The following is a 15,012-nucleotide window of genomic DNA, read 5'->3' as shown; positions in this document are numbered from 1 at the left end:
GATGTATGGAATGGGTGCTGAAGGGTTCTTTACAGTCTGCAATGAAAGAAATGAAAAGTGCCTGGAAAAAGCAGCAAGGCACCTTGAAAGTGCCTTACATGAAAGTGCCATACATGAAAGTGGGTTCAGCCCTGCAGACAAGAATTTAGGGCAGTTGGTATATTGGACACGATCTGGCAATGTGCATATGCAGCTCAGAAGCCCAAACGTATCCTGGGCTGCATCAAAAGAAATGTGGCCACAGGTGGAGGAGGAGGATTCTCCCCATCTACTCCATTCTCCTGAGATCCCATATGAAGTCCTCATCCAGCTTTATACAACACATGTCCAAGGCTGGTGCAGTGCAGGGACTTAGGTCTGAAGAGGGACTGCCTGAAGAAGCTGGAAGAATGCAGAAGGTTGCACATGATAGTTGTGGTCCTTGAGATCATCCATCCACACCTTCCACAGTCCCACAGGCTTGAACAAGCTGTGTATTGAGGAGGGTTGAAATACTACCAAACCAGAATGGCAGCAAGGCACTCTGTAAGAGGAGCTGATAGCTTTTATTAGATCCATGAAACAGTGGTGGGAAATAAGACTGTTAAATAAAAAGGAACAAAGACAAGCCTTCAGGTATGAAAGCCCCTTCGGAGGCCTGAAAGAGGAGCTAAAGTGAGACCTGTTGTGGTAGCACTTTGACATCTGTGTTGCCACAGGAGTGGAGAATTGGACCCATTGCCAAAGGAGGGTCGAGCAGGGACATTTGAACCCAGTCACCATAATGGGTACAGGTTAAAAAACATGTCGTTGTTGCAGTAGTTGAGACAGACTTGGTGCCCTCCCCCACCCCTGTGTCCTTCGCTTCCCCGTGGAGGCAGCGGGGGCTGTGGGTGAGGCCGTGCCCCCCTCGCCATGGGGCAGGGCCCTGCCTGAGGTGCGGCGGGGGGCGGCACACAGGGGCAGCCGCCGCCGTAGGCCAGCTGGGATTCCGTCCCACAGGGTCCATCTCCCAAAGGGCCCACATCCGAGCTGAAGGGGCCATGGCCACCCTCTGCCATGGGCAGGACGTGCTGGGTGCTGAGGTGGGTGCACTGCTGGGGAGAAGGGGCTGTGCTGGGCACGGCAGGGACACTGCTCAGCCTCTGGGCTCTGGGGGTGCTTTGGCTCCAGGTGGGTGTCTCTCTGGAGGCCACATCCTCCCCAGCTCTCCTCGGGAATGGAAGCTGCCCAGAGGAGCTGCTCAGCGTTGGCTCCTGGGAGCTTTTGCTTAAATGTCCCCTGAAATTAGCAGGTGGCATGTGAGCATCCGGGTTGGAAAGAAGCAAAGGCAAAGGCTCCTGTGTCGGCATTGCACCTGTCAGAGACTTGGGAAAGCAAGCATGGGTTAGTAAAACAAGGTGTGCTGTAGCACCTCTCCTCTCTGAGCTGCTTACAAATGCACTCAACTAACACGATGGTTGGGTTTGATGGCCTTAGATGTCTCTTCCAGCCTTGACCATCTTGTGGTTTTGTGAACACAGGTAACAAAGCAGACGGCACAGCAGAGCCTCTCCCACCATAGTGGGTGTGCCCATGGGCTGTGGGGGAAAACTGAACAGCTCCCAGCTCTTGGCTCTGCTTTTGTTTCACCAGTTTTTGCCCAAAGCCTGTTTTACACTGAAAGCGTTGTTTAGACCTTTGGGTCCACTGCCAGCATATATTGAAGAAGGACCTACAAATGAAATTATGCTAATACATTTGACACCACAGATTTCTTTTTCTGTGCAGATTGGAAAAGCTAAGTATGATTTTTTTTATCCTGATTGTTCTGAAGTGATCTTTTCACTACAAAAATATTCTTCAGCTTTACTAGACCCTATTTCTAACGAATAAATTTTCCTATCTTTACATTTTTTTTACCCCACAAACAGAAATTTCATTCAGGTAGGGATCAGCACACAATAATTATTCTTCTGGGTCTTCTGTTCTGGATATTTCACAACTTCTTTAATTGCTCCAATTATTGGATTATAATTATGCAAACTTTAATTCCTTTCAGAACATTCATTTCTAATGAGTGCTTGGAGGTCTGTCTTCTTTATAATTTTGCTTTTTCATCCATTTAATTATAGTGGTTTTGCAGATTGCTGGAGCAGCAAAGTGCCTTTCAGTTGTTCTCCACTCACCATGAGAAAAAATTCCAACAATCTGGTGTAAGACCCAGCCCACCTGCAGCTACAGACCTGCCACAGATGCCATAGAGAGACCATCCTATAAATCACTTGCTCTATTTTGGGCTCATACCTTTTTCTGAAGTTCTCCTCCCTGATTTCTTGTGAGCACATTAAAACTGACTCTTTTCAGAATACGTTTTCCAGATTGAACACATTAAAACTGAATCTTTTCAGATTATATTTTTGCAGATTGAGCAACATAGGTTCTGTGTGACAAATCAGACTCCTGAGTTAGTTGTACCACAGCTAGTTTGGCAAAACATGAATATGATGGGTTATTCCCAAGGAAAACCTGCTGGAGAGCCATGAACTGGAAAACCAACAAGGATAAATGGTTTAGGTCTGACTGTACAGAGTCAGAACAGCTGAAAAGCAGGCTCTACTATTATACATTTGTGACATCTTTAGTCTGTTTCTAATCACACACAATTGAAAGTGAAAGCCTCATGAAGATGTTTGAGGAAGGGAAAGATGAAGGCATGTCTACAGGAAACTTGACCTAAGCAAGTAGGCTGACCAGTAGGCTCAGCTATAAAAGAAAGAAAGCCACATGGCTCAGTCATATTTCCTAGGTGGAAACTATTTCAGTGTTCATGGAGACAGAACTAAACCAGTCATAGGAAAAGCATTGTTTTTGTATTTGTTAGACAATTAGACAGATTAGCTGGTTTTTCGTATGCTTTTGTTCCCAGGCACTTGTGGCAAAAGGTTCTGGGTTTTAGTGTCCTCCTGAGTATTTCCAGTAGAAATAGCTGCAGCTTCTACATTCACATTCTATTCAAATGGGTTTAACTTCCTGTGTGCATATTTTATCTGCTTCTTGGGTTCCCAGATCCCCTTGTCCACTCAAGAAATCTGTCCCCACCCAGAGCAATCACCTCCTCTGTCTGTGGCTGAAAGGGCATGGATTACTATCTCTAATACCAGGCTGGGGGAATGCACCCCCCCAACATATCAAAACACACACTGCATGTGAATACTGGTGATGACAACTGAGTTTAACACAGCCTTTGCAGGAAAGTCACTGGGATTCCCTCCATCAGTCATGCAGCAGTCCCAAGGATCTCTGGAGATGCTTTCACAAGTGTTTCCACACCCATCAGAGTAGATGTTCTAACATCAATGCTTCACAAAGTCCTTCAAAGCACTCTTCTGCCTTCAAACCAGGCAAACCAGGTACAGGTTATGCACCTTCCCCCTTTCTCGCTGAAACTCAAGGGGAACAAGCAGAGGTGGAGCATGCCTTCACCTTTCTCAGTAGTGCCAAGAAATAGGACAAGAGGCAATGGGCAGAAACTTATGCACAGGAAGCTCCACATGAATGGTGATGAAACTTAGCCTGCCCTGCAGCCCTGCTTTGTTTACCAGTGTAGATGCAATCTCCAGATGCCACCAGGTGCAAATTTCCTCTGGAGAGGAGCTGCTGGCAGCGGATGACAGCACTAAGGAGAGCAGGATGCTCAGGACAGCCCTGGTCCTTCTTGGCCTGATCATGGGAGAATGTGGAGATGTAAAGCCTGCTCCCACCCAGACCCAAAGCCCAGATAGCCTCCACCATGCCTTGAACCACAGGTTGCTTGACCAAAATTTCATTGACCAATAGCAAGAGTTACCTCAATCTCCTGGATTCTTTTTAGTCTTAGAGAAGATGAAGAAAAAGCTGTCTTTGCTTTTTGGATTGATCTTCTTGCTTCTGCTTCTAGTTTTGTTTCTGGACGTGGGTGGTCGTGAGCTCCTTTGCACTTTAGAAAGTAATTATGGTACATTAAAGGTAGAAGCAATCTTGTTAATAATCTTAAGGGAACAGAATTTATACCACAGGCCAAAATCACATATTGTGGCCTAATTTAATGCTCTGTATTTAATAGGATTTAGTTACTGTAAGCTCAAATAATAAGCATATCCCAGATAATGTGGGATGGGTAGGGTAGAAACCCTTTGAAATAATAAAATCAGTGCACCACATTTATTTGTAGAAGACAACAGACCCCCAACAGAGCCCCAGCTGAACTCCCTGCAGTCACTTTAATTCTTCTTACAGTTTAGACATATTTACATGAACATTAATTTTCATTAGCTTCCACAGAGAATTAATTTTATTTAGCCTGCACATAAGTGAAAGAGTGGAAAGCAGGCAAGTGGTAATGTTACTAAACCGGGACTACAGCTTCCAGAAATAGTGCCCATTATTTAAACACTTGCATACACTGTGTTCCAGATGTAAGTTACATATAATACATAGATGGCATTTTCCATAGACAGTCCCTTGGGTACAACCATTTCCTCTTCCAAGATTCCCTCATGATTATGCATAGTGCCTTGGATAACGAGAAGACATAATATGGTATTTCTGAGGATTTGCTGGTTCCTATGTACCTGAGGCAAAACACTTCAAAATCAACAAGTTTTCACAGAAGCCTAAATAAAAAATACACTGTGCTGTAAAATCATAGTAGCATGGGCTAATTTAGGCTGGAAGGGCCCTCTAGCTCAACCTCCTGCACAGGCAGGACTAACTTCAGAGTTAGATCAGGTTGCTTAGGACCTTGTGAAATTTTTTTCTCCTTACAGTCATTTGACTTTGTCATATTCAATAACCCCTATATGTTGGAACAAAAAAAATTTGCAAAATAAAACTTAAAATACCAGTCTTTAAAATTAACGTGCATAATGTTAAGTAATTTTATACCAACCTGGAAAAATATGAATTGGCCTTCATGCCTCCAGAAGTTGGTAACTGGATAACCACCATGGCCTCGGCAGGAAAGGAGCTGGAGTGGTCCATTGCAGTTTGGACAGCATTTCCCTGGAGCAAGGGTAGGGGGAAGCATTTTCTATACAACACCAGTTAGATGAATCCCATGTGATACAATGGTTCATTGGTGGCAGATTGCCACTTCTGGTTTGGTGCTCAGAAATTACACTGAGAGAAACTATGTGAAAAACTTCCAAACATAAGCAAAAATCAATATAAACAAACTAATCATTGGAAGGGATTTTATTCTTTATTCTGTCCGTTATTAAATATAACCTTCCAAAATTATTTCTATTACAATATTATTACAATCTTATCGTTTATTATCATGGTCAGTTTTAGTTTTTCCTCTTCTCAGTGTTTGGAATGTCATATGTGTTTCTAGAGAACATTGTTCTGGCCTCAGTGAGCACCTGAATAATACCTTTCTTAGCTAAAATGTACATCAGATCCAGAAATCAGTATGTGCTAACTCTACTGAGCAATCACATTGTTTGGAATGGTCTTGTTAAAAATGTGTGTGCAGCTCATGTTCTCTGTTTGCATTGTCTGGCTCCAGTGACGTGACTGTGGGGCCTATTTTCCAGTCATCACAGTTTATGAGCAATTTCTTTCCTGCAAGACTTGCCTCCTGGGCCAGTGCAATAACGAAGCCAACACTCTGGTGGGCAGGAACAGCAGGGCAGTGCAGGAACTGCCTGCACTGTGCAGCTTTCTCAGTACCCTCACTAATGGGCCTGAGAAGGCTGGGACCAATCCCTAACCAGCAAAAATAGAGATTTAAAAATGTTTAGGGGAAAAAAAAAAGAAAATAAGCAGATGACTACGCTCCAACAATAAGAAGTGTAAAATGCATTGTTCCAAATCAAGAGTTGCATTGGAATATAAAGAATGACAGAAGGAAGGCTGGGTAATCCAAAGGGTATCCTATACTTTGAATTCTCTGATGTGCTCACTTATGAGCTGCCATACAATGAACTGCCATGTTTGTACTCACTCTGTTGTTTTTGCCTGGCTTTATCACATATTGCTGGTCTCAGGTAGATCTTCCTCCCATCCAAGGTAGAGCAGTTATTACCACAAACCACCACCCCAAGGCAGGACTTTTTCAAGATGCGAGAGTTGTGGTTGTTGGTGTTTCTCATTGCCCAGCTGCTGTGGTGCCTCTGAGCATTTTTATCCTCTGAGCTATAGATATGTTTTACATAGGAATCTGGCCATTCTTGAAACCAGTCTGTCTGTCTCACATGCTGTGAAAACAGAAAAGCAAGCCACATTTTAGGCTGGGGAAGACAAAAGCTTGTCGAGGAGCTGAGCAGAGTTGGACCCCTGCTGGGTTTCCTGTAGCCTAGGTGACTCCAGCACCCCAGCCAGTGATGCTGGTTGTCAGGAGGGAGCAGTGGAGATAAGGCAGGAAAAACACAGATCTTTGTGGCTCCCCGCAGGCCCCAGAGCATTGGGAAGGCCTGGCCAGGAGCTTGTTCTCATTCACCCAACCAACCAACCAACCAACCAACCAACCAAAAAGAATAAAAAACCCAAAAAAAACACCCAGAACAAACACCATGCCTCAAGGACAACAGAGTGAGGAGCAATAAAAATAAAACTGGGAAAAAAACTCCAAAGACCCAAATCAAATGTGATGTAATGTGATCAAACACCATCACAAATGTGATGTGATGTACACATCACATCAGTGTACATCAGTGGGTACAGTCAATATAGTAAAATGCAGAAAGCTGTAAAGCATCTACCATACATGATGATGATTTTGAGGGAAAAGTTCTTATAAGGGATACAAAAGCTTAGTAGAAATTTCCTTTGAATTGCTAATCCCAGAACTGAGAGCCATGACAGCAGTAAGAACATCAACCAAGAAGAGAAAAATTCCCATGCTCCCCTGGTAGCCACTGGATAGTGTAGGGAAGGGTGTCCATGATGCCTCTAGACTGAAGTGCAGGTGAAGGTGACCTTGGGCTGAAGGGCAGGGAAGGGGATATTCTGGAACATGGAGGCTTTGAGCAAACAACACTGTTATAGTAGGGAGGAGGCTGGGATCCAGTAAGAAGGCAGGGCTGGGAGCTGAAAGGCAGAGCTGGATGCTGAAGCACTGCAGCTGGAGGAATCTGGCAGAAATATGCAGAGCTGAGGGACAGGGAGGTGATATTGGTGTGCAGGGTGTGTGGGCTTTCACTGAAGAGCATGGTTGAAACTTTTAGCTAAGAGAACTAGAAAAGGACAGAGGGAGGGGAAGATCACTCTTGTGTCTCCCAGCAAATCTCTGCAAACATGAAGCAAGGCTTCCCTAGGTGCTCGTGAAAAGACTTGTCTCCATCTGAGCTCTGGAGCTGGACCCCAATCTGCAACGAGACTGAACACCCACAGTAGCAAGGCAGTGGTGGGTGCTGTGCTCCCTTCTCAAAAAACACTATCCAGGGCAAAAAGCAAATCCTGGACAGCTCTAATTAAGTGCTCACAGCAGGAGGCATCTTTTTTTCCTCTGCTTTCTCTGCACCTAATCCACCAGTGAAAACAATGCCTTTGCAACGTTGCTGTTTTTCATGCATCAACAGCTCTTTCAATAATACATTTAAGGAGAAATGCATGGAAATGTCAATATTTTCTCAATATTTTCTAGCAAAACTCCCCCATACCTCGAGGTGACAAAGAGAATAAAGGCAATGAGTCATAGATGACTGAGAAAGCATTTAAGATCAGTGGTGGAGATGACTGGTCAGAACTAAATAAATTTCTATGACACAGGCACGTACCTGGGGAAGTTTGATGTCATTGATATCCCAACTCATCATTTCTCCATGTTGGGAAGCAGAGTCCTCCTGCTCCATAACAGAATCATCTGCACTTTTCAGCATTTTTGAATTCCTTCCCAAAGTCAGCAAGAAAGTTGCTCCTGGCTGCTTTTGAAGTTGCCTGGCTGTCAGCAGTCTCAAGCAGTTTACAACCAGGAAGCTGTTTCCTGAAGCTAAATGATAGAGAGGCTGCTCATTAAAGATAAAAATCAGTGTTCTTCTGCCAGAAAAACTTGTTCCATTAAAAGTTTTGCAAGCCAGCAAGGCAGTGGAAAATATAGCTTAGAGATAGCCTGTGATGTTACAGAGACATCATTAGCAGCGAGCAAATCGTGCTTGTGGCATCTGATTTGCTTGCTCAATCTCCTCTCATGCCAGGTTTATAGCCATGTAACTTTGCTCACAGGCTCTTCATACATCAGATCCAACCCTGGCTCTGTTCTCCCAGAGCCAAACTGACTGAACAGCTCAGCAGCTGTTGAGGGGTTTTTGAGTTGCTCCTTACCTGTTACATATTTCTCACTCTGCATGTGACAAAGGTGGCAAAAGAGGGGTCTGCTCTACCACTTCAGAAGAAATGGTGCTCCACCATTTCAAATATTGCTGGTATCTCTGAGAGCTTACCAGTTGCACCAGGGAAGTATAGAAAAGGAGGTTGGGCTTATCTGCATTTTCCTATTTCAATGGCAGACTGAAAAAAAAACCCCACCAAAGTATGTTTGTTAAAACCAACAGGTTTTCCCTGAAATTTTTAAAGTATGTGGCTGCCCTACTATGAATTTCAGTACCAGCCAAGCTTAATAAAATATTGTGTTGGTTTTGTCTGGGGCAGAGTTAATTTTCTTCACAGTGGCTGATATAGGGCAGTTTTGGATTTGTTCTGAACACAGGGTTGATAATGTAGAGATGTTTTTGAGTTTGATCCTCAAGGATCCCATGCATGAAAAACTTTGTTTCCTTTGCTAAGGAGAGAAAAGGTGAATCAGTTCTCTCTTTCTGGAAACTGGGAAGTTTCTGTGTTTTCAGAAGGTCACTATATTTATGCCAATTAAGGATTTATTAAAGACTACTGGGTAGTGAGAGAAGTAAAATCTACCTGATAGTCTAGTACACAGACTTTCAAAAGGATAATTTATTTCATTATTATTTCTGGCTCTGCATATATATATGACCCTCAGAAAGTGAACTGGCCTCTATGCCCTTAGTTTACTTATTTATAAAATACCTGTGATCTTACTTTCTCATGTTATATTATCACCTCTAAAGGAAGACTCTGGATTTTTGCAGAGCACTCGAGATGTTTGGCTGTGTGGTTCTCTGGCAGCATAGTCAGAGCACCATTGCCTCATGTTGTGGCTCAGATTGTGGGGGAAAAAGAAGCAAAACATCCTCCATGGGAACAGACTCCCACAGAGGGGGCCTGGTAGTCAGCATTAAATTCAGAGATCTGAACTGAGGGCACTGTACTTGGAGGGCAACCAACAGGTTCAAATGAGATGTTAGTACAGAGGAGAAGGGAACACAGTAATCAGAAATAAAAACCTCTGTAAGAAGCATTGGGTCTCCATGTATTTTCCTACTGTGCTACAATGAAAATGGAGCTAGTAAGGTCAGGACAAACAAAATATAAGCTGCATTAGAAAACTGAGTTGAATTTGCTAAACAAATCACCCTTGACTACTGTGTGCTCTAAAACACGAATTGATTTGTTACACAATTCAAAATTATAGTCTCATTGCTTTTAAAATTACTTTTCTAAATGAGATGGCTTGGAAATTGATTTTTAATTTTCTTCATTAGAGAAAATGGAATATTTCTTCTTTATGCTATATTAATAGGGCTAAAACAATAATGAAATATTACCTTAAAGATTAACAAAAGACACAGATAATTTCATCATAATGCACACAAAAAATGAAGTTCAAGAGAATCATACATATTCAACTACTTGCAGGCAAAGCCTTCCACTACTTATTTCTCTAGACTCTTGTGCTACAGCATTGCTACTAGTGTTGCTGTGATATGCCATGGAAGATGAACACTAGGGAAGACAAAGTCAAAAACATAGGAAAGGAATAATATTTGAAGTTCTGCTATTTAATTCTTATTTCTATATAACATCTGAGATGGGTTACAATACATTTAGAAAGATATTTAAGCCATATATTCTCTAACTTAACTAGCAAGGATTTGGAAAATTTCCTCTATCTTCCTTACAAGTACTTGGTGCTGACCATTTAGGAAAAGGATTATGAATTTTTAAAACAAATGATGTGTATTACCAATTTACATGAGCCTATAGGTTAAATTAATTCAATATCATCTGCGAAATCTTATTTGGAAGGACAGTCTGGCAGACCATAAGCACAGATAGATTTCAGCAGTTCTTCAGCAACCATCTACAGCAAGAGACTGAGGACTGAAAAAGCCCTGGAGCTGTAAAAGGCCTCTTGCACTCAGGCTCCTGCTCTGGAGAGGGCTGTGCAAACCCTGCAGAGCAGCCCCCGAGGAAAGCAGCTGTGCCTGTCCAGCTGCCAGCTCTGCAGTCCTGCTGGCTGCCAGCAGGAACACGGGGATGTCACCTGTCACAGGGCAGTCTCCAGGTCAGGCTCCTTCCTTGCATCGTTTCACCAGCACACAAAGAGGGTTCTTTAGTCAGTGCTTCCATCAGTCTTCCTTTTGCTCTTTGGTGTCATCTTTCAGTGATGACAACCTTTAAGTGACGTCAGGTGCAGTCAGTGGAGCTTTACCTGGGCTGAGTTACCTGTCCCACCAACAGCCTATGTTGCACTATCTTCCATGACTGCCTTTGTGCCTTGCCTCAAGTTCATGATTTTCTCTGACACTGCAAGTTTCACCCTGCTGTGGGAGCTCTCCTGCTTCACTGCTGCTGTTTGCCTTTGCAAGCTTCTCATCCCACTTCTATTACTGCAGAGTTTCATGGTGCTGCTCCACAGGAACCAAGGAATGTGCATATTTATATCAAGATGCTACTGATACTCCTTGAGGAATATTGCTCCAGACTGGCCTGACTTTTTTTCTTTTTTCAAATACATTCTGTAAACTTAAAAATAAAAACAAGTTTATCTTCCAGTTCAGCCTTTCTGTTTGATAACTGTGGCAGCAGGATGAAGCAATACAATTATCCCCAGATGTGGAGTATAAACTCACTGCAAATAGACGTGTCATTTAAAATGAGAAGACAGTTTCTGCCTGTGGAAAAATGCACTCACTGGGGATGCTGTGTATTTTCAATAAGGCAAGGAGACAAACTTTTGTTTTCAGATTGTCCTGACATATCCTCAAGTTGGCTGCCTCTATATTCAACATCATTTGAAATGCTTATGCTATCTTCACCATTCAGTATCCAAAAGTGGAAGCTTCTCCCCTGTGATCTGGGTCTTAGAAGGAAGATGGACGTATTTTGAGACAGAAATACTTTTAAATCCTTGGTTGATTTTGTTTATACTTTGTTTCTCTTTAATTCTTTTCTCAAAACTGTTATTTTAATGGCCCTTGAGATCTGTAACAGACGATGAGCTCATATTTTTGTTCAGTTACCATACTTCTGAATTCTGGACTGCTCTGGATAAAAAGTCAGTTGTAGGTGGTGTAGTTCTCCTGGCTTTGCTACTTCAGTCACATTCAGTGAACAATTTTTTAAAAATGCTTTTAAAAACAAGTTTTGGTTTCCTACCTTTTCCAAACATCCTCTTTCTAGAGCACTGTCTCAGGTGACATAGTCTGCAGGCTTCTCTGGTTGTGACATCATGTAACAGAGACATATCTACACCACAGATTGTAAACCAGACAGATTAGCACAGAGTTCATCTCAAAGCTCAAACACTGATTCATATCTTGGCCTCCTTTTTCTTACATCACTCCTGCCCTCATGGGCTCAGGCTACTGCTCAGGCACTCAGGGTGTCTCTGCCAGAGTGCTTGGGAGGTGCTGTGTGTTTCTGCCTGTACTGCACAGACCAAGGATGGACACATGGACCATCTACTGAGGGGATATTCAAATCCTGCTCTTGGGATGGTAATTTCTTGAACAGCTCTTACTCAACTGCTGGCAACCATCTTAGTTTTTCCTCTGTGTCAACTGAACAGTCATTTGGCTGCAATATTCTCATTTTTCATTTTCTATTTTACTTTTCTGGCTATTTCCAGAGAGATGCAGCTGGGGGCATGATTTTTCAGAGGCTCTGCCACATGAGGTTCATGTCCACACACTTGTATTGCATAGGGTAAATATTTTTGCCAGGCTTCTCAGTCAAACTGATATCCATCCACATCTGAATTAGCTTCCAAGCTGTGTTCACATGTTCTCAGCTGAGAACATAGTAGTTGAACAACTTACTATTGAACAGAATAGTATCAATACTCTGTTAATATTTTTTTCTTTTTCTCCAGGACAGTGTTTTACTATCAAATTCTAGGAATGTGTCTTTTTCTGCCATGTGAAGAACATAGCTCCAAGTGAAAGGTTTGAGGCCTGAGCTCATTTTAATCATTGTTTGTAATGCTTGAGTATATAAAAATACATATTTCACTTTATTTCTTGATATCATGTTGCAAAGCAAGCTGTGTTCTATAAATCTTTGGCAGTGAAGTCTAGGTTTTTATTTACTTTATTGATCTCTTTAATTTTTCTGTATTAACATTTTAAAGCTGTGTTCTATAAATCTTTGGCAGTGAAGTCTAGGTTTTTATTTACTTTATTGATCTCTTTAATTTTTCTGTATTAACATATCAGACACTCTGCAAAATGTGTGATGCTCTAGACATCATATTAACTTACTGGGATAAAATTAATGATAGCTATTCCACAGAAGCAAAATCACCAGGGCAATATATCAGAATTAATGTTTTGATGCTGTAAAAAATGTAGGTCTGGGTAAAATTTTGGCTTAACTTGTTCATCTGTCTGACCATATAAACTATCTGTCCTCTTTTGTGGGGTTTGTTTGTTTTTGTGAGGTTTTTTCACTAAGATCATAAATTCACATGCTTTAGCTGGAATCGCTGGTTTCTATGCATCTAAAATTTTAGTTGGAATACTTTTTGTAGGTCATGTTTAAAAATTACAATCTCTTAATGACAGTATTATGATGCAATTTAAAAATTACCTTAGTTTATGGATATTCTGCTTTCTTATTTTGCTAGTTTCAAAGAATAAGGCATTCAGTCCTTTTGTCTCTTGATCTGATATTCCATTTCTTATCTTGCCTTTGCATCTGGTATAAATACATTTAATTTTGCAGTTCTGCCTGGCATGAACATCACGTGCATGCAAAAATCTCATTTCATGGATTGACACTCACTTACTGAATGCAGTGCTTTTCCTTACAATTCTGTGATTTTCCCTTTTGTGATTTAAAGAATGTGTAATTGCTAAATGAGTTGTCTTTCACGTCCCTCTGCTTCAGAACAGGAATTTGATATGTCACTGTGATTGCTGTTTTCCGTGTTCCCACTCTGTTGCTGCAATATGCATTCTAATTTTTGAGTTGTTGGAGCTGACTAATTTCTGGTAGCTTTGACAGCATGCTCTGCTTTTCTCCGTGGTCAGGAGGAGTATCGTATCTACTAAATCCATCCTCAGCTGCTGGTAATTCCAAAATAAATTCCTATCAGTTAACCATGCCCTAGCTTCAAACAGCCAGATTCTGGGATAATCAGCTGCTGTGGAGATCCTGTGTGTGTTCCTCTTTCTACTAACCATGTTATCTCACAGATTCAACTGTCCAGGCAGAACTGTAAAAGTTTAACTAATTTGGTCTGCCATACTTTCAAGAATGAGAGGCACTTTTCCACAGCCTGAGCACTGGAAGGAGCTCTGTGTGGGGAAACTGAGCTTTGTTCTGGTCACTTGCTTTGCAACAGAGCACAGCTTTCTTTACTCCTGAGAAATCACAGCTACTCTTCCTATCGGGCTGGGCTCAGTATACAGCAGGCTGGTGGAAATGTTAACAGAGACACAAGATCAGATCTTTTACAATTTGAGAAGTGCCAGATTACACCTGATTATTTATTTGGTTCCAGGTCCTATCTCTGTTCATTTTAGGAGAGAAGAATCCCAGCTATAAGCCTAGGTTTGCCTGGCTGGTGTAGCTTCCTGACATTGTCACACCCTGGAATTTCTCAGCTCCCTCCATGCCATTGGTCTCATCTGCTGCAACCCAACAAAAGCTCCTCCAATACCCTGTATTCAAAAATTTTTTCCTTGGCCTTCATGGCAGTCCCCAGCAACTATTTTTGTAGATTGTTCACAAAACTTGTAAAGGCCAGCTACACTTCTGCCTTATGGAAACTGGTAACAAGCCAAATCCAGACAGATCTGTCCACCCACATGGGCAGTCCCTACTGATAAGGTGATAATAATTGCATCTTTGTCAATATTATGGCCAGCATGCCCTTTTCTCATTTGGTGCTTATCTATCACACTAGTGCACATCTACTATTTCTTTCTCGAGATTGGCTTGAGAAAAATCTTATAAGTTTTGCCTGTCTCTGCTATTGTATCCCTCCAGGAGAAGGAACACAACTGAGTTTCCCAGGCTTGTGAGGTGGTCTGACACCTACAATACCCCTGTGGGTGGGACTTCACCCCCACATTTGCCTGTGCACCTTCCCTGTATTTTCCTCTGGTTCTATCTGTGGTAGCCACGTTGCAGACCTCGTTTCACTGGCAACATGGATTCATATTAGGATACCTGTAACTCCAGTAATGCAATCCAATGGCACAAGACAACACCTTGTTCTCTGAAAATACAGTAGACTCTCTACTGCAGCTAAGGTCCTCACATGCTAACAGATTCACTTCCTAGAAGTGATGACAGCAGCATTGTTCTCCACTTCATGTTCCTTTCCTCACTTTCTTTCTCCATTCACACTCACCTATTCCCCAGCTATCTGAAGAGTGCACAGTAAAGTGCACGACAACGATCTACAATCTACAACACCTACACATTTTCCAAGTAGTTTTTTTTTTTTAGTATAGAATAGTAGGCAGCAAAACTAGTAGCCTAGGATGCCTGGTTTGTTCTTTAGCTGTGAGGCTGACCTCTGCTCTTGCCTGGATTGAATCATGTTTGCAGAATGACTGACTGACTTGCAGGTACTCCTGCAAACTGATCCTCCACTCCACCAAAAGTGGGTTTGCCTCCATAAAGCAAGGTAGCTGGTCAGGCACTGGAAGCTGTGCAGCTACATTACCTGGCTGCTCTGCCGAGGTTACTCAGCTCTGCTGG

General features: G+C 42.3%; 1 protein-coding gene across 1 annotated transcript; it reads right to left on the bottom strand.

The window, feature by feature from the left end:
* Window positions 1-755: 755 nt before the first annotated feature.
* On the bottom strand, window positions 756-7,823 carry GCM1 (glial cells missing transcription factor 1). The gene is made up of 6 exons (XM_054629670.2): window positions 7,722-7,823; window positions 5,948-6,200; window positions 4,889-5,001; window positions 3,809-3,937; window positions 1,104-1,346; window positions 756-1,052 (listed from the first exon to the last, which is right to left on the bottom strand). Exons 1-6 carry the CDS (start codon window positions 7,821-7,823, stop codon window positions 756-758), a joined length of 1,137 nt encoding a protein of 378 aa, XP_054485645.2.
* Between the last annotated feature and the right edge of the window lie 7,189 nt (window positions 7,824-15,012).

This window comes from Agelaius phoeniceus, chromosome 3 (assembly GCF_051311805.1).
Source record: "Agelaius phoeniceus isolate bAgePho1 chromosome 3, bAgePho1.hap1, whole genome shotgun sequence".
NCBI lineage: Eukaryota > Metazoa > Chordata > Aves > Passeriformes > Icteridae > Agelaius > Agelaius phoeniceus.
Note: the sequence above shows the minus strand (reverse complement) of the source record. Positions and strands in the feature narration are given on the sequence as shown.

Excerpts from the sequence above, each read along its gene's own strand:
- GCM1 (XM_054629670.2), bottom strand. The coding sequence starts at position 7,823 with ATGCTGAAAAGTGCAGATGATTCTGTTATGGAGCAGGAGGACTCTGCT. Across the intron at positions 5,002-5,947 it reads AGCCAGGCAAAAACAACAGA|GGAAATGCTGTCCAAACTGC; the intron begins GTGAGTACAAAC and ends CCCTTGCTCCAG. Across the intron at positions 1,053-1,103 it reads GGCTGAGCAGTGTCCCTGCC|CACGTCCTGCCCATGGCAGA; the intron begins GTGCCCAGCACA and ends CTCAGCACCCAG.